Consider the following 22,936-nt stretch of genomic DNA (forward strand, 5'->3'; position numbering starts at 1 on the left):
TAGTGCATGTGCCTCACAATATGAAGGTCCTGATTGATTGATTGATTGATTGAAGCTTTTATTAGTAGATTGCACAGTTCAGTACATATTCCGTACAATTGACCACTAAATGGTAACACCCGAATAGGTTTTTCAACTTGTTTAAGTCGGGGTCCACGTAGTAGTAGTCCTGGGTTTAATCCCGGGCTCGGGATCTTTCTGTGTGGAGTTTGCATGACTGTGTGGGTTCCCTCCGGGTACTCCGGCTTCCTCCCACCTCCAAAAACATGCACCTGGGGATAGGTTGATTGGCAACACTAAATTGGCCCTAGTGTGTGAATGTGAGTGTGAATGTTGTCTGTCTATCTGTGTTGGCCCTGTGATGAGGTGGCGACTTGTCCAGGGTGTACCCCGCCTTCCGCCAGAATGCAGCTGAGATAGGCTCCAGCACCCCCCGCAGCCCCGAACGGGACAAGCGGTAGAAAAAGGATGGATGGATGGATCTTACAAAGTCGATATATTGCCCAGCCCTACGCACGGGACACCCACACAACTTAGCTTTTTTTGGGGCCCCGAAAACCATCAAAAATGGATAAATAGAGCTTAAGAAATCATGTAATGAGGGGAAAAAATGAATAATAATAATGTACACAAACACCAAGATGTATTATCTTTGAATATTTGGACAACTTTTATTTATACATTTTATTACACTATTTCATTACAAATGACAGGATTTTGCTTGTTTATGCGCCCCCACACCACTACCCCCATCACCTCTGGGACCCTATTATAAGTAAATTGCTAATCTGTGGGATTGACTATGTTTTACCCAACATATTGTGATTATTTATCGTGATGTCAATATTGATGAAAGTAATCGTGATTATTAATTTGCCCATAATTAGGAAGCCCTAGTAGGTGCCCCATTGGGGGGTTGCTGTGAGGTGTCAGGTTGGGTCGTGAAATGCAGGGACATTTTTTATTAATTTTAAATTTGTATTATTAATTATTAATTATTTGTGTCTCCACTCTAGTATTCCTGACCATACACAAGTCTGCAGATAAGTGGCAGCAGTGCTCAATCTAATTAACAGGCTCCTTGTTCTACCCAGTTGAGGTAATACTATTTCCCAGTAGAAGTTGTAAGTACACAGGAACACACATGTACTTACTAATATTACCCGGTAGAAGTGGCAAGTCGACTACTATTACCCAGTATAAGTGGTGAGTACTCAGGAACTAATATTACCCAGTGGGAGTAGTAAGTATACAGGAACTCATGTGTACTTATTACTATTATCCAGTAGAAGTAGTAAGTACACAGGAACACACATGTACTTACTACTGTTACCCCGTGGAAGTGTTAAGTTCTCTACTATTACCCAGTAAAAGTGGTGAGTAGTCAGGAACACATGTGTACTTACTACTATTACCCAGTAGCTGTAGTAAGTACACAGGAACATATATGTACTTACTACTATTACACAGTAGAAGGAGTAAATACACAGGAACATATGCATACTAACTACTATTACACAGTAGAAGGTGTAAGTACACAGGAACATATGTGTAATTACTAATATTACCCAGTGGAAGTAGTAAGTATACAGGAACTCATGTGTACTTATTACTATTACCCAGTATAATTAGTAAGTACACAGGAACACACATGTACTTACTACTATTACCCATTAGAAGTGTTAAGTTCTCTACTATTACCCAGTAAAAGTGGTGAATACTCAGGAACACATGTGTACTTACTACTATTACCCAGTAGGTGTAGTAAGTACACAGGAAACATATGTGTACTTACTACTATTACACAGTAGAAGGAGTAAGTACACAGGAACATATGTGTATTTACTACTATTACACAGTAGAAGCAGTAAGTACACAGGAACATATTTGTAATTACTAAAATCACCCAGTAGAAGTAGTAAGTATACAGGAACATATGTGTATGTACTACTATTACCCAGTGGAAGTTATATGTACACCGGTACTCATGTGTACTTATTACTATTACCCAGTAGAAGTAGTAAGTACACAAGAACACACATGTACTTACTACTATTACCCAGTGGAAGTGTTAAGTTCTCTACTATTACCCAGTAGAAGTGGTGAGTACTCCCGAACACATGTGTACTTATTACTATTACCCGGTAGTTGTAGTAAGTACACAGGAACATACGTGTACTTACTACTATTACACAGTAGGGGTAGTAAGTACACAGGAACATATTTGTAATTACTAATATTACCCAGCAGAAGTAGTAAGTATACAGGAACATATGTGTATGTACTACTATCACCCAGTAGATGTAGTACAGTAACTACACAGGAACATATGTGTACTTGCTACTATTACACAGTAGAAGTAGTAAATATACAGGAGCATATGTGTACGTACTACTATTACAGAGTAGAAGTAGTAAATCTACAGGAGCATATGTGTACGTACTACTATTACACAGTAGCAGTAGTAAATATACAGGAGCATATGTGTACGTACTACTATTACAGAGTAGAAGTAGTAAATATACAGGAGTATATGTGTACGTACTACTATTACACAGTAGCAGTAGTAAATATACAGGAGCATATGTGTACGTACTACTATTACACAGTAGAAGTAGTAAATATACAGGAACATATGTGTACGTACTACTATTACACAGTAGAAGTAGTAAATATACAGGAAGATATGTGAATGTGAGTGTGAATGTTGTCTGTCTATCTGTGTTGGCCCTGCGATGATGTGGCGACTTGTCCAGGGTGTACCCCACCCTCCCCCCGAATGCAGCTGAGATTGGCTCCAGCACCCCCCGCCACGCCGAAAAAGGGACAAGCGGTAGAAAATGGATGGAGGGACTCAGAGTACATTGGTCAGATAAATAGATATCCAGTCCTCAATAGTAAATTCATTCAGGAGGGTTGTGGAAAATGTCTGTGTCCCAAGGAGGGTCATGACAGAAAATAATTGAGAAGCGCTGCATTAAATTATGTCAAAGGGTCCAGCTAAAAATAATTGGGCTTTCTTCCACAGCGAATGTGGAAACAAAACACCGTAATAAGGTCACGACCAAGTGGGTGACATGAAGATACTCACAAGTCACCAACTTGCATGACGGTACTTTGGAAGTCGCCCTTGGGAGTGACAGGGTTAGCTGAGAAAGATAATACTGCTTGCGGTGCCCAGTCTTTGTAGATCTTATGTGCACAGTTCTGCTTTGGAAGTGTAGTTGTTCACATAGCTGACTTGCCTTGTTGGTTGGATTGATTCCCACTCATTTGCATATTGCCCTACGATTGACTGGAAACAAGTGTAGACTGTAATCTACTGTAAGGCTGCAGTTTACGCGGTATATTAAAAATATGGATGGACAGTTTGTAAGGTATGTCAGGCTGGACTTTACAAGGATGTTGGGTGTCCCAGGAGTGCCTGTTGGTCAGGATAACACCTGTGTCCTTTTCCTACAGCCACACAACTCCAGGTCAGTGCCAACTAATAATAGTATGACTGAATATTGAAAGATTGATTTTTGAAACAAATGAAGTGAAAGTAAGAGCAGCCGCAATAAAACAGTGGGATCTGTAATTTACATGACAGATCTCATTGTGTAGTATTTTTAACATTTCTAAATACACCAAATTGACCCTCTATGCTGGAATTTAGAGAAGGGGTTCTTAACTCAAATATTGACTCTGAATCAGTCAGTAATCTCACTCTTGATTTTAATTATATCAAAAAAGTTTATCTAACCTATTTACAGTTTGCACACCTTGTCAAATTATATGAAACCATTAGTCACAAAGATGATTATTTATTTAACTCATAAACCTTAGGCTTAGGTTAGGCTGAATAGAAAAATAAGTACTAACCAAATATACGGCATAAGAAGGGACAAAAAAATAATAAAATAAATACAATTATGTTGTGCTGAAATAGTTAAACTAATAACTATTATAGCTAAATTAAATTAATAGACTGTTAATAAAATGACTGGGCAAATGAAAATACAGCTTCACTACATTAGTCATAATTTTTGCGCTGAAGAAACTTAGCTCAAGACTTCTTCTGTTAAATCAGACCTAGGCAATTATTTTGATCGGGGGGCCACATTGAGAGGAAAAAATGTATCTGGGGGCCGATGTGTATGTGTGTGTAATATGTATGTATATATATAAAATATATATTATATATACTGTATATATATATAATATTTAATATATATTTTGGTCGTTCGAACTTGAAATATGCGGACATAGTTTTTTCGTTCAGAGCGGTGGTGTGTTGCTGTGATCGGTGTGGCGGACAATTTATTCATCTTTATTTTTATTTTTATTAATGCACACATTTTAAGTGCAATTTCAATGTTGACGATGTGCATTTATTTGCAAAAAGAATGATTATTATGGTAAGCAGATTTGTTTCCCGCTAAAACACTCATTGAAGGTCGAACATGTTTTATCCGATTACTTAAGTAATCGAACAAACTCATAGATCTCTAGATTAATCAATAGCTGCTGCCCTGTTTTTTTTGTTTTTTGTTTTAAATTTTTTAAATTTTGTTATTGTTATTATTATTTATTTATTTATTCATTTTTTATTTATTTTTTGCTGCCCTGTTTAAACACATCTTGCACTTGTCTAACGTGAAATGCCATATTTGACACACGACATCACGTTATTGAGTAGGACTAGCAGATTAGCAACACTAGCATAACACTACAAGGTTAGCCCGTGCTAACCTTATAGTCTTTGATTTATTGATTGAAACTTTTGTTAGTAGATTGCACAGTTCAGTACATATTCCGTACAATTGACCACTAAATGGTAACACCCGAATACGTTTTTCAACTTGTTTAAGTCGGGGTCCACGTAACCAATTCATGGTACAAATATATACTATCATCATAATACAGTCATCACACAAGTTAATCATCAGAGTATATACATTGAATTATTTACAATCCGGGGGGTGGGATGAGGAGGGTTTGGTTGATAACAGCACTTCAGTCATCAACAATTGCATCATCAGAGAAATGGACATTGAAACAGTGTAGGTCTGACTTGGTAGGATATGTACAGCGAGCAGAGAACATAGTGAGTTCAGATAGCATAAGAACAAGTATATACATTAGAAATACATTTGATTATTTACATTTGGTTATTTACAATCCGGGGAGGTGGGATGTGGAAGTCACATTTTAACAGCAACTTCACGCTAGGTTAGCCTATTTGCTGAAGAAAAACACAATGGACAAATTTATGTCTCCCAAGTCTGAAGCTAATCGACTGATATCTGGCAGCTATTTAGTATGGCTGTGCTGATCGATCGGCCACCGATCAGCATCGGCTGATTTTCATGAAAAAGTATGTGATAGCCATTGCCGATTGATGCCTTGTAATGATCACAAATGCCGATCCTATTTGGCTGAAACTGTTTTTATTTTAAGTCCACTGTCTGCCAAGCTAACCGCTAATTATGTGTTTCCATACACGGTGTGGAACCTTTCCCCTTAGTTAATAATGTTATTCTCCATTACGGCAAATAAACTACATGTCGTAGTATCTTAACTATTATTATCAAGTATTATTATGACTGGAGGACGAGGCTGAACATGTTGCAGGAGCTGGCATGCTAATTGTTAAGCTAACCACTAAGCTAGCTTTATACCACAGCAAGAAATGGTGTTGGGTAAGCTGAAGTGTAAATGGTAGCAGAAAGTAAGCAGCTATTAACAGGAAATTCATAAATTGCATCTATCCATAAATTGGTTGTGTCAGTACCAAAGGTAGTATCAGTATATGATCAATACTAGCATAACTAGGTTGACATTTTTATTTTCTCAAAATCCTTTTATTTGTTGTTTTTTTTAATGTTTACAAACTCAGTTTACAAATAACTAACTGGACACAGTAAGACTTTGAGGGCAAAAACCAAAGGATTTAAATGAGTAGCAGATAGTATTTTTTGCTTTTGTTTACTTAATGTATACCAGCTCAGTGGCCTATGGTTAGAGTGTCCGCCCTGATACTGGGAGGTTGTGAGTTCAAACCCCGGCAGAGTCATACCAAAGACTACAAAAAATGGGACCCATTGCCTCCCTGCTTGGCACTCAGCATCAAGGGTTGGAATTGGGGGTTAAATCACCAAAATGATTCCCGAGCGTGGCGCACGCTGCTGCTCACTGCTCTCCTCACCTCCCAGGGGGTAAACATAGGGATGGGTCAAATGCAGAGGACACGTTTCACCACACCTAGTGTGTGTGTGACAATCGTTGGGACTTTAACTTTAACCTTAATGTGTACTATTGACTCAAACAATTGTATGTAATAATAAGAATATGGAACTGGTTTAAATGGTGTGTTGATATTGTTAAACTGTCAATAGCACACACTATAAATACATTTAAAAAAGTACAGTTAATATATCAGTACCGGTATACCAACACCAATACCGGTATATCTCACTCATGGAAGGTCGGTATTGGAATTGGCACCATAAAACTCTGATCAGAACATCCCTATTATTTACATGTGTAGCAAAGCCGTCCTGCGTGACATGGTGGGCGTATCGCACATACACACGAGGCGGCCTCCTCCTGAGATGGTACATTTTTCTCATTTTTGGCGGTCAAATAAGCTCTAGGGCCATGTAGTACTTAACTGTCAATTTCATAATAATAGGGGACATTTCACAACACGTCAATATGATTAGCAACCAGTGGTGTGCCGTCGGGGCCAGCAAGGCCTTCTCTGCTGGCCTAACATAACCAGAAATCATGATCATAATTAAATATACAATTGTTTTTTTTATTTACTTTCCCTAAATATCTAAAAGTATTCATATTCTCTCCATGTCATATTATGCTCCTTCCAGTGCTGTTGTTTTTAGTTTTAGTTTGTATCCAATCAGAATTCAGCTAGCTTATGTTGCCATACTGTACCAAATCTGCCCGTGGCCTTCAGAATCAACAATGCGGGCGTCCGTGCACTGTAAGTGAACAGGGACATACAGTTGATAGACAGTTGCGATAGCCAATCAGATCACGAGTTGTGGTCAGTAAGGCCTTCTAGCTGGCCTCATGTTGAACGTGACATTTACGCGTCCTGTGATTGGATACTCACTGGGACAGTTAGCGGATGAATTTGAGAACACATAGAGTTGATAGACAGTTGCGATGGCCAATCAGATCACAAGTTGTTGACAGTAGTGATTCAATGCCCAGTAGGGTGTAAATGTGTTCCTGTATAGTATTTGTCCAGCAATGATCATGTGGTAACATCAATGATGGTATTTTGAGAGGTAATCATTGAAGTCGGAGATCCCTGAAGGCCTAGGTGGGAAACGCACGTCCCGCCACTGTTAGCAACATATGTGTAATGCTAATGCCAACTTTTGTAGCATATAATAATGGTTTTCTTAGTCGGTCCCAAGGCAGCTTAACAAACCTCAACTAAGTATACATGTAGCAATGTGTAAACAAGTTGGCATGCAACTGCCAAAATAAATCAGTTTTTAAGGTAACAATCTGTTTCTTTATCTGTTAATATCAATTAATAAACCAGTTGTTTTTTGCAATGGCACGCTGTAGAGGAGGAAGCAGTAATCGTACAGTTTTAGGCTACAGACTAAATATAGCTTGCAACAAAAACACTCTGCAGAAGTGTGACAAGACATTTGGCACATACTGTCATTGGATCCACTGATATAATATTCTTCTGTTATAAAAATAGTGCGAAGCGTGTCTAGGGGGAAAAAATACGCTAAAGAAGTCAATAAACACTGTCAGCTCCTTAATGTTCCTCACTGGTGCTTTCATCATCATGTTTTGTAAATTGTTCAAAAACAATTTTTGTCCCTATTTCAACCTCACTCATTTCCTTCTTCGCTTCCTGTCCAGATATTAGTCAGCGAGGCACACTTCCACCATCTCGTGTACTTACCGGAAAAGGTAGCAGCAGAAGATTAGACTGAGCATGAAGACGAAGAGACCGATGCCCAGCACAATGACGTACACATTGAGTGGCAGGTGATACATGTCGGACGTCATGATGCAGTTGTGTTCAGAGCTCTGAGAATTCAAACCACACAAGCATCCTGGAAAAAAAACAACAACAGATTAACATGTTGGTGCACTCAAATACTCATGTTTTTCGGACCATAAGGCGCACCAGATTATAAGGCGCAAAGTCGATCAACGGGTCTAAACGGATCTATTTTCATAGACAAGGCGCATCGGATGATAAAACACATTAAAAAGGTCATATTATGATTTTTTTTCTACATTGAAATCACTTCCTTGTGGTCTACATAACATAGAATGGTGGTTATTTAGTCAAAATGTTGCATAAATTATGTTTTACAGACCATCTTAAACCTGTTTTCTGACCGTCTCCTTAGGTTGCGGCGTTGGTGGGCGGGTTTTATTTGCGTGTCTCCTTTTTGACTGCGTCTTCCCCTGTCATCTTTGTTGTAGTTGTACGCGTATCCATATGGTGTCTCCTGACAGATTAAGTTAGAACAATACGCTACTTTATATTAGAACTGGCAACAGTGCAGGATGAATGCCCCACAAAAGGATAGAATAAAAAAAGGAGCTTATTGACTACGGCGCGGACTACAATGGCGGACGTGCACACATTTTTGGGTCTTATGCAGATCCCAAATACACACCAGGGGGTACCAATAGGTAAGAACAGTTAGTTTTGCATAATAGGGTGAAACAAAAGGCCTGATAATGTCTTCTAATAGGAGCCATTTTGGGATCCTTATACACACACCATAATAATACCCTTGATGCTGAAGCACAGTATGTCCGACTATGGTAGCCGTAATGCTCCGACAATCCATCAAGTGGTCCGACTTCGTAGAGTACCAAAGTCATACTAAAACATGTTGACATATTTTGAGTGCTGTGTGTAATGTGCTATGTTGTTAATGAAACATGAAACAAAAATAATCACATTATTTAAACATTTTTAAAAATGTATTGCGACGTTATGCCTAGTACGTTTAGCACACCCCTTACGGTTGAGGAATTCACATTAGTCGCATAATTTTGGTCTTGACCTCTGTATGTATGATGAGATTATCACAGATCTTCAAGATGCAACCTTTTAATCAAATTAGCACAATAGGATATTGAGACTGATTTGGTGGATTTAAAGATTTCTTTTTTAATTTTTAAATGAAATTGTAAATGGGTATTTGATTGGGTGGATTTGAAATGTATTGTATTGGACTGTATTTTGTATATTATATGATGATGTATATTTTAACTGTGGGTCCCTGTCCATACACTGTGCGCTTCGAGGGATGACCTTTTTGCAGAACGGACTCTGATATTAACAAAAGGAACAATAATCTAATACAAAATTATGTCTGTCTGTAAATAAATACAATTAATTAAAAAAACATCAAAGTTTTGGTGTTGCTTGCTTCCCGATACTTGCTAGCGTCATTCATTGAACAGGCGTCAACCTGCAGTCTAAACGTACATCTTATGTGCAACTGCCATCGACTGTTCACATTTATCATTACACCATGTACCACGTAAAATTGGTTCGAGGTCGGTAAGCACAACTCAAAATTAATACATACACAAGGCGCACCCGGTTATAAGACGCACTGTCGATTTTTGAGAAAATGAAAAGATTTTAATTGCGCCTTATAGTGCAAAATATAGGGTGAGTTATTGTCATGACTCATTGGTGAGTTTGATAGCAAGATCATTGCCAGAGATTTTGTAGGTCAAATAAAGTTCAGTCAGTCCTTACTTTTTTCTTTTCTTTTTTTTTACTTACTTAACATCCTGAGACCCAGAAAAATGAAAAACATTTTTGGAATTACATATTTGGGTAACACTTTAGTATTGAGGACATATTCTAAGTAACAAAGACTTAATTTAGAGTTATTTGGACTCTAGGGAAACATATTGTAAGTAACAAAGACTTAGTTTAGAGTTATTTGGTTAGGGCTAGGGTTAGGGTTAGAGGGTTAGGGTTAGTGTTAGAGGGTTAGGGTTAGGGTTAGGTTGTATAATAAGGCTCTGCAGAATAAGGCATTAATAAGTACTTAGTAATGACTAATTAAGAGCCAATATGTTACTAATTTGCATGTTAATAAGCAACTAATTAATGGTGAATATGTTCCCCATACTAAAGTGTTACCCATAATTGATATGCCGCGATACTATTTTTAATAGTACATTTATTTATTGACTTTTTTATGCAATAGTGCAAAACAGTCGTCCTTTATCACATCGCACTCCAAAGTTTGTGGTTTCACTCTGTTCCAGGTTTTTGTTTGTTTTGGGAATATTCTATGTTTTTTTTGCCTAAATTAAGCATTTTCACGCAAAAAATTAACTAAAAATTGAAATACTACAGTAGTATTGGGCATTACAGGAGACCAAACCAGTCAGAGTTTGCTGTTCGGAACAGTGATGGGCCGATACGATTAATAAACAGCTAAACTTGACTTAAAGTAATATTTTTAACACTATTTTTTAGGAAACGCCGGACCACTAGCAACGTAATGTTTAATGCAGCACTAATGCTGTGGGTAATTTAGCATCTAAAAACATAAGGGGATTTCACAAACACCTTTATTGCGTGTGTCTAAGTCAAGGAGCATCAACATTTGCATTTTAAAACATGGGAAATCTCCTTTATAAAAATATGGGATTTCTTTCTCGTCATCTAATCAATTTTATACAATTTATAGCAGTTTTATGGATTTAATACATTGTAAGGTTTCCTTGTGATGAACCCAGAAATATTGTGAACATTTAAATAAAATACATTCTAGGTGCCTTCGCGTTGCTTATAGATGAGACATTTCTTCCTGAATGTTACAAAAAGTATGAAAATGCTGCATCTTCTTCTTTACTTGTATAGTAATTTGTCAATATAATAACACAACGTTGGGATTTTTGGAAGGGATATCTTTTCTGTCATCTTCATGTCAATTTAATGACATCCGTTGTTATTTTATTGAATCGCTGAAACATGAAACTCGCCGCGCTCCATTAGGATTGTTCATTGCAGTAGCAAACAAAACGGAACCTGTAAGACGCCGGGGAAGAAGAACAAAAACTGGATTCCCTGGCAAAAAATGCAAGTTTCGAAAGCTAAGCAGAAGAGCTCAATCCGTACTTGTACTTTTTGAAGCGACCAACAGTGTAGGAGGAAGAGAAAGTATTTAGTATTTCTTAAATACTAAATACTGGTATCATATGTCTATGTATTGTATCTGCTGATTTAGTTATGTTGTAGTTGTTTAAAAAAATAAAACACGTCAAAATGCCAACTATCGGCGCCGATAACTGGCCTGGCAGATATTCTGTCGATCCATAGTTCTGACTTTGTGTGATATGGTGCTATTGCCACTGTCCTGTACAGAACAGGCCTGGTGTTGTTGCTATTGGAACCTAATTTTCCTTGAGGGCACTCACTTAGGTGATGAATAAAGTTCTATATTATCTAGTATAAGACATCTACCTATTTGGAACCGTGATCGCAGGGCATTTGCTGATAGGGCTGGGCATTGCTCTGGTGTATCGTCAAATCCGGAAGACGATGGCAGCCACTCAAGGGGCCCAAAGGCTGTTCAACGCAATGGAAGGATTGGGTTGGGCTGTGGGATCACAGACTGGAGCGATTTCTGATTTGAATCGCAAAATGGATATCATCTTGGAGAAGTTTGTCGAGAAATAATAATTAAATTGGAATTGAGAGAGCCAGCACACGGACACAGAGCAGGAATTTAATTGTTTTGACTGCTCGAAGAAAAACAACATCTTTATCTACGATTTGACTCCCTCGAATGGCCTTGATGCTATCAGGAACAGGCTGTTCTGAAGAACTCCCCCGAGGACTCCTCAAAGATGGACGCTTTTGACATTCCTTTTTTTCAAAAAGCACCTGGTGTCGAACTTTTGAGATCGGCCTCAGTCCACAAAGACATTTCAACATCTCACCCAAGTTAATTGGGCATACATGCACGCACACGCCCCTCCCCAAATCAACGCCTTCAACACTGCTTAATTCCTCCGGGGTTGTGGGGGCTGAGTAGCGCTTTATAGCGGCAGCCGGCCTTCAGGGTCCCAACTCCCCCCTCCTCTGTTGCGAGTTGTTGTGATTACATGTACCATGTTTATGTGTGCCATGCTATGAGGTTTTTTCCTCAGACTCAGTCTGGACCACTCCTGAGGGTCCAGCCTCAGACTGATATTTTTTTTACTCTTTCCCCTTTCCCAAAGTCACCTTTTCCCCACCTTTTTAAGGAGCGCTGTAAGTGGCTGATCCGTTGGCGGTCCCGTCTTGTCCCCCTGTAACGTATGTCTGCTCTTAGCGGGATTGTGCCGAAATTGTAATTTCAGTTCTTATATGTCTTGTACATGTTAAGAATGGACAAAATAAAGCTGCTGTCTGTCTGTCTATAGTTTGACCATTGTGGAATGTTTTGCTTTTGAAATAAGACTCTGAAACGCTTGTCCCTTACAGAGGACAAAGAATTTATTACTGCGTCTTAAAAAAGTTAACAAAACAGCAAAACCTTTTCTCATCCAAGTATTGTATCTTCAATTTCACAACATATATTTAGTTGAAACATCTTTAAAGTACCCAGGGAGCCAGAAGCGTTTTTTCCTTGTTGGTCAAAACAAAATAGTTGACAAAGGTGGGATGCAGGAGTGTCCACGGTGCTGTGGCTGTGGCACAGTGGTGGCAACCCGTGGCCTCTTAGGGCTGCACATTAATTGGCCGTGAAAAAGACAAACACAGCAAAGTGACACACACAGCACACCGCCATCTGTTCCCCAGACCCAATAAAGGAGTGTAGTAAAGATGTGTATGCAAGGGGTTGTAGTATGGAGTCGTTTGTGTGCGTGTGTGTGCATTTTAAAGACCAACAATGCGTGTGTGGCAGGTGGCAGGGGGGTGGGGTATATTGAAACGAGAATGAACTTGGGACCAATTGGCAAAACAATAGCAGAGGAAGCCCCACTTCCACTAACCACATGTCACCCTATTAATTTGCAGCAAGCAGGCTCTTTGCCAGACTTTAAACGCCCATGTGCTCTTTGGAGTCAATGAATGGGTGCAGCTTGCACAGTGTGGTATGGCTAGGATGTAGGGGGGTTAAAAGAGGGGGAGTTAATGAGAGATGGGTGAAATGGCTACCAGACCATTACACTTAGAGGAACTAAAAATAGAAGACTTGCCCCCCACTTTGCCCAGCTTTTATCTTTTGGGATTACTTTCTACAAGATGTTGGAGGGTGTCTGTGGGGAATGTCCATTCATCCAGGAAAAAAATACTTGGGATGTCGCTGATGTTGGACAAGAGACTCTGTTGGGGATTTAGGTCAGGGCTCACAAGTTCTCCCAAGCATGCTTTTATGGACCTTGCCCTGTGCACATGCTGCATTCCCCAAACTGTTCACAGGTCCCGTTATTGTTATCGCGTCAATTCATGCAAATTCAACTCGGCCTGCAATGATTCATCAATTAGTTTGATTAGCAAAAACTTTGACTTGTATTTTGTTGTGTCAATGATTAGTTTCCATCCATCCGTTTTCTACCGCTTGTCCCTTTCGGAGTCGCGGAGGGTGCTGGAGTCTATCTCAGCTGTATTTGGGCGGAAGGCGGGGTGCACCTATTTTACTGCTAATTTAATTGAAATTTGCCATGGGCACTGACTGATGAGCATAAGCGATTTTACATGGCAATTTCAACACTTCCGAATTTGGTAGTGAAAACTACAACTAAGATGCATGGTACAATCAAACAGCAGGTGTGTAATTAGTACAATATTTACAGTCTAATAACTTTGTAATACTCAACAAAAGAAAAGACTGTCACATTCAACTTAATGGCAACGACTACTTCCTGGCTAAGGCAACATACAATAGTGTATACACTACTGCCGTCTATTGTCTTGAAATTATAACTGCATGCAAAGTCGACTATATAATATTTGCAAATGAGACACAAAAGTCAAACAAAAGATAACAACTGGACAGCACAACTCAGTGTTAAATGTTAAATAAAAAATGTTGAGGACTTAAAACATCCATCCATCCATTTTCTACCGCTTATCCCTTTCGGGGTTGCGGGGGGCGCTGGAGCCTATCTCAGCTACAATCGGGCGGAAGGCGGGGTACACCCTGGACAAGTCGCCACCTCATCGCAGGGCCAACACAGATAGACAGACAACATTCACACACTAGGGCCAATTTAGTTTATTAAGTTTAATTAATACAAAAGTATAAAAATCATTTTTTTCCCTTAGACTGCACATGACAGCAGTGTACCTACAGCGATATAGATTGCGCTCAAGGTGATGAAACCTGTGTGTGTGGCAGTGACATCAGAGTGTGGAGATAGGTGACTCCACAAAGAGAGCAAAGGGCCCAAAGAAGAAAAACGAAGCTGTCAAAGGTTTCATTTAAAAGTGAAAAAGACAGACATTGTGGTGAAATGTTTGCACTGTCAACAGGAGCTGACAATAGCACAATTTCACAATAGCACTACATCAATAATGCGGCATTTTACTCGACAACATTATTCATGTGTAAGTGTAGCAAAAACGTATTAAGAGGTTAAAAGTCGATTTTGGTAGCTCACGTCATCTTATATGTCTGACTTGCATAACACTTGTTTTATTCAAACACATGTGAGGACATGCTAGCATCTACAGTTGGTTAATGCTAACGATTTGTTTGTTCAAAAATCAAACACCCCTCCTCTAATTAGCAAGGTGCTAAATCAAAGTATATGTGTTAAATTGTTAAATATATTGTCACTAAATGTATCATACTTTTTAGTTTGGTCCTTTATTTATTATCTAGTACTTGGTTTTACAGTAGGCTACACTGTTTTTTTTTTTTACTTAAAAAAGTAAAAGTAATATATTGTGTCAATCCAATGTTAAAAGTGCAATTTCAATGTAATGTGTCTATGAATGTTCTCATTCATCCAGGTCATTGTAACCTCAGGGCATTTAATCAAAAATCGAAAGAAAAAAAAAGGTAATCAGAAATATTTTTGTTAAGTTAATCATTTTCCGTAAAATACGCATTGAGGCTATAAAGTGTGTTTTATTCAGTTACTTGATTTATTGAACAAATTAATCAATAGATTAATTGAATACTAAAGTAATTCATGGCTGCGTCCCTAAATTAAACCAATCCCTGTGAGTTATGCGCAACCTCCAGTTGTGTCCAATCTCTGCCATTTTTCCCGCACATTCTGGCTAAATTGTCTTCTTTGCCAATCAAATTTGCCCACTTCAACTGTCTATCAAATGTGACCTAGCATCAACTGTCTTGTTTGCTTTTAACCAGGTACAGCAACAATATCTCAACTCCTTATTGTTCTAATGCCACAACTCTCGTTTTTACCTGTAGCTCAGACTATTTTCCAATTCCCGTCCACAATGCTGAGCTTTCTGGGTGATGTCGTGTGCAAACATTTGTCACGTCCTCACTTCCTTTTTTAAAATGGAGGTTTTTTTTTACATTTACAGGTTCGATTTGTTGAGATACTGGGATTATTGAGTTTTTAGACAAAGGATGGGTACCAAATTTGTACTTTTATCGATACAGCCCAAAGTCTGTCGGTACAACTGGGTACCAACCCACGAAAAATATCAAACATTTTAAAACAAGCACTCAGAGTGGACTCAGCCAGACTGCCTCTATGTAATGTTACAATTGTCCATGCTAACAAAGCAAGCAGAAGGTGCTAAAACATATAGGAAGGCTTAACTTTTCAAAATGCCCTAGTTTACTGCTAATTTTACTTGAAATTTGCCATGGGCACTGACTGATGAGCATAAGCGATTTTACATGGCAATTTCAACACCTCCCAATTTGGCAGTGAAAACTACAACTAAGATGCATGGTACAATCAAACAACTGGTGTGTAAATAGTACAATATTTACAGTTTCAAATCTTTGTAGTACTCAACAAAAGAAAAGACTGTCACATTCAACTTAATGGCAATGACTACTTCCTGGCTAAGGCAACATACAATATTGTATACACTACTGGCGTCTATTGTCTTGAAATTATAACTGCATGCAAAGTTGACTATATAATATTTGCAAATGAGACACAAAAGTCAAAGAAAAGATAAGAACTGGACGGCACAACTCAGTGTTAAATGTTAAATAAAAATGTTGAGGACTTAGACCATCCATCCATCCATTTTCTACCGCTTATCCCTTTCGGGGTCACGGGGTGTGCTGGAGCCTATCTCGGCTACAATCGGGCTGAAGGCGGGGTACACCCTGGACAAGTCGCCACCTCATCGCAGGGCCAACACAGATAGACAGACAACATTCACACTCACATTCACACACTAGGGACAATTTAGTGTTGCCAATCAACCTATCCCCAGGTGCATGTCTTTGGAGGTGGGAGGAAGCCGGAGTACCCGGAGGGAACCCACGCAGTCACGGGGAGAACATGCAAACTCCACACAGAAAGAATCCCGAGCGCAGGATCGAACACAGGACCTTCGTATTGTGAGGCAGACGCACTAACCCCTCTTTCACCGTGCTGCCCTAGGACTTAAACCAAATCGATTAAAATGTGATCAAACACATTCCTAGTTAAGACTATAGGGAACTCCTAAAACATTGACAACAACTCCATAAGATCAAAAGCTGATGCAATGTGTTTGAAAAAAGTAAGCCTCAAACATCGCAACTTGTTGAAAAAACTGCCTCGAAATCAAGCATTTTATGTTGCAACAATCACCAAATAAGGTAAGATGGTCAGAATTTGAGGAAAATTCAGCTTCTACTGATGGTAATCACTCAAAAACAAGATGGACACAGACAAAAGAATGACAGATATCCTAGGAGCTCATATCACTGAAATAAACACCATCTTGAATCTTATTTTGCTGTCTGCTGTTTGCTGTGCTGTCTGCCACTTGCATCCAAACACTCAACTCAGACCTCTGAGATTTCCTCGAAGCCATTAGGCAGAACCATTAAAGCAGAAACTGAGGTTGTGCACTATAAGTACGCAAACTACATGCACCTCTTTAGTATTAACAGATGGCAGAGAAATCCACTCACTTACCGTTACACCATTGGAATGGTTGCATGAAATTGGATTCCTGAGCCAACAGCAATAAATTCAGACCCTTTTAAAAAGAAGGCTGAGCCTGAATGGAGGCCAAACTCTTGGACTGCTGGTTGGTGCCTGGGATCAGTCACTGTATGCTGAGCTCCTCCAGATACAAGCCTTAAGTTTTTCAGATTTGCTCAGATTTCCATAAATCCTTGAGAGGTGTGGTTTTGTTGGCTCAGCAGTCTGTGCGGCCCAGCATTCCCAAATCTGGATTAAGCACCCCGTGTTAAGATTGGGATATTTGGGACATGAGTTTGGACCTGGACTGAAGACCTCATGTGCTCTTGGATGCCAATGATGTCACCAGCGCAGACAAAAGAAATGTTGTTGTGTTGCTCGGCCCGTCACTTGCCTCATACCATGGGTTATTTCGCAAGTTGTTGTCAAAATTCGAATCATGCGCAGTCATAACATCAGGAGCACAGTCAATATTGACACTCTCAGCGGAAAACGGCCCTCCTTGTCTTTTCGCAGGACGGCGTCCAAATAATGGACACAGTGACAGTCCGCCAATGAGGGTAATAATCTGGATTTAGTCTGCTTTGTCGTCCCCGTCTAAAGCTGCTTTTTTTAACAGTGGATTTTCACGGGTATCATTCACCCCCACCTCTCATGTCCTCTGCTGTCTCCTCCTCCAGTCCGCTGATGTTGCAGAGGGTATTCCTGCCAAAAAGATCCCCGCAAAGAGCGAGGAAGAGCTGCGCTCGACAGTCCTCAAACTGGCTTCGCTGTTGTTTGTTTCTCACTCCGTGCATGTGTGTGCTTATGTGGCGAGGGGGATCCTCTCCCTCCAACCATCTGCTCCTTCAATTGGGGGGAAAAAAGAGAGAGACAAAGGCGTTGTGTGTAAGCAAAGAGTGTGTTCTGTCGCCGTCAGTCTGTAGCACCTCCAGCTGGCCTTGTCGTCTTCTCCTCTTCCTCCTTCAGTCCGTAACGGTGCTGGGAGTGAGCTCGCGGTCTCGCCTTTTCCCTCCCGACGCTTCCTGCGCTGCTCGGATCTGCCTTGGGTTTGTAAACAGACCCGTGCTCATGTGACCATCAGTTTTGCCTCGCAACTCTGCTCGGCCTCGGCCCTCCCTTCTGCCTCCGTCCTCCAATCTGTAGACAGAAGGAAGGCAGAATGAGGCAGACGCTGACGAATGGGGCGCCTGCAAGCATGCTGATGTGTATGTGTCTGTACGTGTTCACCTCTTTGCGTTTATACGTGAGAGGGACACCAGGGGTAGGGGGGGCTCTTGCAGCAAAGTCAAGGGAGGCCCCGGTCAGCTGCATGCATGCATAGCTGATGTCCTCACAAACAAAACAATGTCTTTTATGCCAAGTGGCTGTCTGCAAAATCGCATCAACACCTTTTTTTTCTTCTATCTAACATTGTAAGTATTTTATACACGCTTGCCAGGCAATCAAAACAAATATATGAACATAATACTGATGCTGTCAGAGAGGTATTGATTGGTATATTTTGTGTGTTCTATATTCCAGTCAAAGCTTTTGTTTGGAGAAGAAAGAATAACAACACCGTTCCTGAATGTAAAATGTAATCAAACTAGGGCTGCAGCTATCCATTATTTTAGTGATCGAGTAATCCATCGGTTAGTGCAGGGTTTTTCAACCACTGTGAGATACAGTCTGGTGTGCCGTGGGAGATTATGTAATTTCACCTAATTGGGTTAAAACATTCTTTTGCAAACCAGTAATGTGCCGTTGTTGAGTGTCTGTGCTGTCTAGAGCTCGGCAGGGTAACCGTGTAATACTCTTTCATATCAGTAGGTGGCTGCAGGTAGCGAATTGCTTTGTAGATGTCGGGAACATGGTTTGTCGTGATCACAATATGCAGATGACAGTATGACGCAGCGTGCAGGTAAAAAGGTATCTAATGCTTAAACCAAAAAATACACAAAAGGCGAGTGCCGCTAAGAAAAGGCATTGAAGCTTAGGGAAGGCTATGCAGAATGAAAGTAAAACTGAACAGGCTGCAAAGTAAACAAAAACAGAATGCTGGACGACAGCAAAGACTTACAGCGTGTGGAGCAGACGGCGTCCACAAAGTACATCCGTACATGACATGACAATCAACAATGTCCAAACAAAGAAGGATAAAAACAACTTAAATGGTCTTGATTGCTAAAACAAAGCAGGTGCGGGGAATAGCGCTCAAAGGAAGACATGAAACTGCTACAGGAAAATACCAACAAAACAGGAAAAGCCACCAAAATAGGAGCGCAAGACCAGAACTAAAACACTACACACAGGAAAACAGCAAAAACCTCAAAATAAGTCACGGCGTGATGTGATAGGTGGTGACAGTACACCTACTTTGAGACAAGAGCTATAGTCATGCATGCTTGGTTATAGTTTGAATTTATATCCAACAATTGCCAGAACAACTTTTTACTGTCAATATCGGCTGCTGAGTTTCATTATGTTTTAACATTTTCTGCTCGCCTCTGGATTTTTTCCATGAATAAAATGTGCCTTGGCTCAAAAAAGGTAGAAAAACACTGGGTTAGTGTGTTCGATTAATCGCATAAAACACACTTTATGGCCTCGATGCGTATTTTAGGAAAATTGTTCAAATTAATACATTTTTCTGCTTCCCATAAAGTTAAATTACCACTGATAGTCACACACACACTGGGTGTGGTGAAATTAACCTCTGCATTTGACCCATCTCCTTGTTCCACCACCTGGGAGGTGAGGGGAGCAGTGAGCAGCAGCGGTGGCCTCGCTCTGGAATCATTTTGGTGATTTAACCCCCAATTCCAAACCTTGATGCTGAGTGCCAAGCAGCACTTTGGTACGACTCGGCTGGGGTTTGAACTCACGACCTACCGATCTCAGGGCGGACACTCTAACCACAAGGCCGCTGAGTAGTTAGTGACCTTGTGATGTGCAGTATATATAAAGACAATAATAATCTTATTCTCTTTTTCATCATCATTGAAATTGCACTTTTCACATGTGTGCATTAATGAAAATTAAAAATATTTGCTATTTGCCACCAACAGATCACAGCACCCACACACCACCGCTCTCATGTGTGCTCTTTTGCAGAACCTATGTCGAGGTAGTTAAAGTTACAGGCAATCCAAGTGGTCCGAATTTGATCAATTATTTATTTATTACTACTCATTGAACGAATAATCGAAGTAACAGAATAATAATCAAAGAGTTTTTCTAATCAAATTGATTGATGAATCCTTGCTGCCGTAAACCAATCAGTTATGTAACTATATATATTAGCTTTGTGCAGAGGTGGTCATTTGCTGAATGCTGCAACAGAAATGTACCGGCCTGCAGCACATTTGACAGATACTATGATTTTAAATCATAAAAAAGTGGAATAAAAGAGCAAAAGGGTGAAATGTAATGTGAAACATTTGCAATGTTAACAATGTTTTTTCCCTTAAAAACTGTGATTGCTCAAAAAAAGATAATGAATCAAAATTAATGTTGTTATGAAAAATTGATCCAATTACATCACATCAAATATTCCACTTTTAAATATTTTTTTGGGAACAATATTGTGTATTTTGTGTTTGCCATAAAAAAAAAAACAAGTTTTCTTTGATAATAAAAGTCAATAATCAAAAAAATGTAAAAGATAATAAAAACGTATAATCCATGGATGGGTTTGAAGTTGATATAGAGACTAAAAGGGGCACTGCTTTTTTGGGGGGAATTTTGCCTATCGTTCACAATCATTATGAAAGACATGATGACGGATGGAATTTTTAAAATGTATTCTAAATAGTAAAAAAATGCTATCAAAAGTCACCTTATAATGGAGCCCATGGGAGCTGCTCTGTTCTGCCTACAAAGGCCTTAAAAAAACATAAAAACGCCTCCATTAAGGTTTTATATACATGATGTAAGTACACATGTAATGTAGTAACATGCACACATTTATAATCAATCAATATTTACATAGTTTGATTATTTTAAGCATACGCTGCGCATTAATTTAAAAAATGCATCACAATGTTTGCTTTTTTTTCTTCATCACTGATTATTACTCACTGCAGACTTCATGAGACCCAACAAACATAATAAAACAACACTTACTGTACAAGGTCTGCTGTCATTGGAATGCCGACTGCTAGGATGTTCATATATTCCCATTTAGACGAAGATTGACTCATAATCCTCATGAAGAAAAGGGGGGTGGAACCAAGCGTCTTTTCGTGTCGTTCTCGCCATTTCCAAGTCTAAATTGGCTGCCAAAGTGTACCAACTTGTCGGAACACGTCTTCGTCCTTCTCCTGTCCAAGTGAGAGGCATGATTTATGATCTAGAATAAAGGTTGACAAGCAAGGAAACGAGGAAGCAGCTGATCAGTTGATCATGTCAACATGGACACACAAGTTTGTGATTACGGCGCCTCAATAAATAGTTTGTCTGCGTTAGCACTTATAATAGCAATATCACTAATACTTGGTTAATAATAAAGTCACGAAATGTAAATTAAGTATATGCCGTTTTTTTTAATGGTTATTTATTGGGTTTTATGGGCGAAATAGAGGACCTCCCATTACCTCCCCTGTAAGCAGACTGTTATTTATGTTTATTTACAAATTAGAATACATGAAAACAAATCCATTCGTCGTCATGTCTTTCATAATGATTGTGAACGATTAGCAAAATCCCTAAAAAAGTGCAGTTCCCCTTTAAGTGTTGAAAGTTTATAAAACTGTCATTGTTAAAAAAAAAACTAATAATGAATTAAAATTAATGTTGTTATGAATGATGGACCTATTAAGGCTCCAATTACTTCACATCAAATATTCCACTTAGAAAATATTTTTTGGGAAAATATTGCATATTTGTGTATTTACCGTAAAAACAGGGTTTTGACAAAAAGGGCAATAAACATAAAAACACAACTCTATATCGACAGAAAATCTGAAGTTGACCTAAAGATTTAAGCATTGAAAAAAAAGTACTAATATATTATTCCTTTTTAAATATTTTTATGACTAAGACCCTTTCAGGTCCCAGGGACCAAATTTGAGGGGAGCCGAAAGGTTAAAAAAATCTATACATTGTATTGGTTTTGAAAATGAAAAATATCAAAATGGCCCCAGCATGCTTAAATTTTTCGGTGTGCAGCCCTCAATTAATCAATCAATCAAAGTGTATTTATATAGCCCTTAATCACAAGTGTCTCAAAGGGCTGCACAAGCCATAAAAGACACTATTTTGGACATCAGAGGCCTAATGCATCTTAACCCTTGTGTAATGTTTATATTGTTGTTACTCAGCCAGCGTTTGTGGGTCTGATGGACCCGTCACATTCTGTGGCTTTTAATGCCTCACAATCAAACACTTTTATGTTAAAATACTGAACATATGTTTACCTTATCCCAATAAACATCTGTTCAGTATTTTAACATTAAAATGTTTGATTGTGAGGCATTAAAAGCCACAAAATGCAACGGGTCCATCAGACCCACAAACGCTGGCTGAGTAACAACAATATGAACGTTGCACGGAAAATTTCTCTGCCAGTTTCTGCATCCCACAGGGATTCTTCTTTTGTGTTTCTGCACCTGCGGTTCCCACACAAGGTTGCAACATTGTTTGTCAACACTGTCTGCTCTCATTTTCTCGCACATTTGACCCTCTTATGTTCTGTGTACCTACACTCTGTCCTCCTCCTGTCTAGCCCTGCTGTGTGTGTGTGTGTGTGTGTGTGTGTGTGGGGGGGGGTACACAGAACATCAATTTCCACACTTCTATTAGCCCCGGTCCAGTGGACCCGGACATCTTATATGTAATAGAAATGTGTAGGGGG

At 39.3% G+C, this 22,936-nt stretch overlaps 1 protein-coding gene across 2 annotated transcripts in view; it reads right to left on the reverse strand.

Annotated features, from left to right (window-relative positions):
* zgc:175214 (uncharacterized protein LOC557610 homolog) overlaps positions 1-18,208 on the reverse strand; it is a 31,954-nt gene extending 13,746 nt beyond the window's left edge. The window contains exons 1-3 of one of the 2 annotated variants that reach the window (XM_062032989.1): positions 18,030-18,208; positions 17,092-17,946; positions 7,937-8,090 (exon numbers count right to left, since the gene is read on the reverse strand). In XM_062032989.1, the coding sequence (XP_061888973.1) occupies positions 7,937-8,090; positions 17,092-17,116 (179 nt within the window). In that variant the 5' untranslated portion in view covers positions 17,117-17,946; positions 18,030-18,208. Of the gene's footprint in view, positions 1-7,936; positions 8,091-17,091 lie in introns of both variants that reach the window. The other variant, XM_062032987.1, reaches the window with a different exon arrangement.
* Between the last annotated feature and the right edge of the window lie 4,728 nt (positions 18,209-22,936).

This window comes from Entelurus aequoreus, linkage group LG22, assembly GCF_033978785.1.
Source record: "Entelurus aequoreus isolate RoL-2023_Sb linkage group LG22, RoL_Eaeq_v1.1, whole genome shotgun sequence".
In the NCBI taxonomy this organism is placed as follows: Eukaryota; Metazoa; Chordata; class Actinopteri; order Syngnathiformes; family Syngnathidae; genus Entelurus; species Entelurus aequoreus.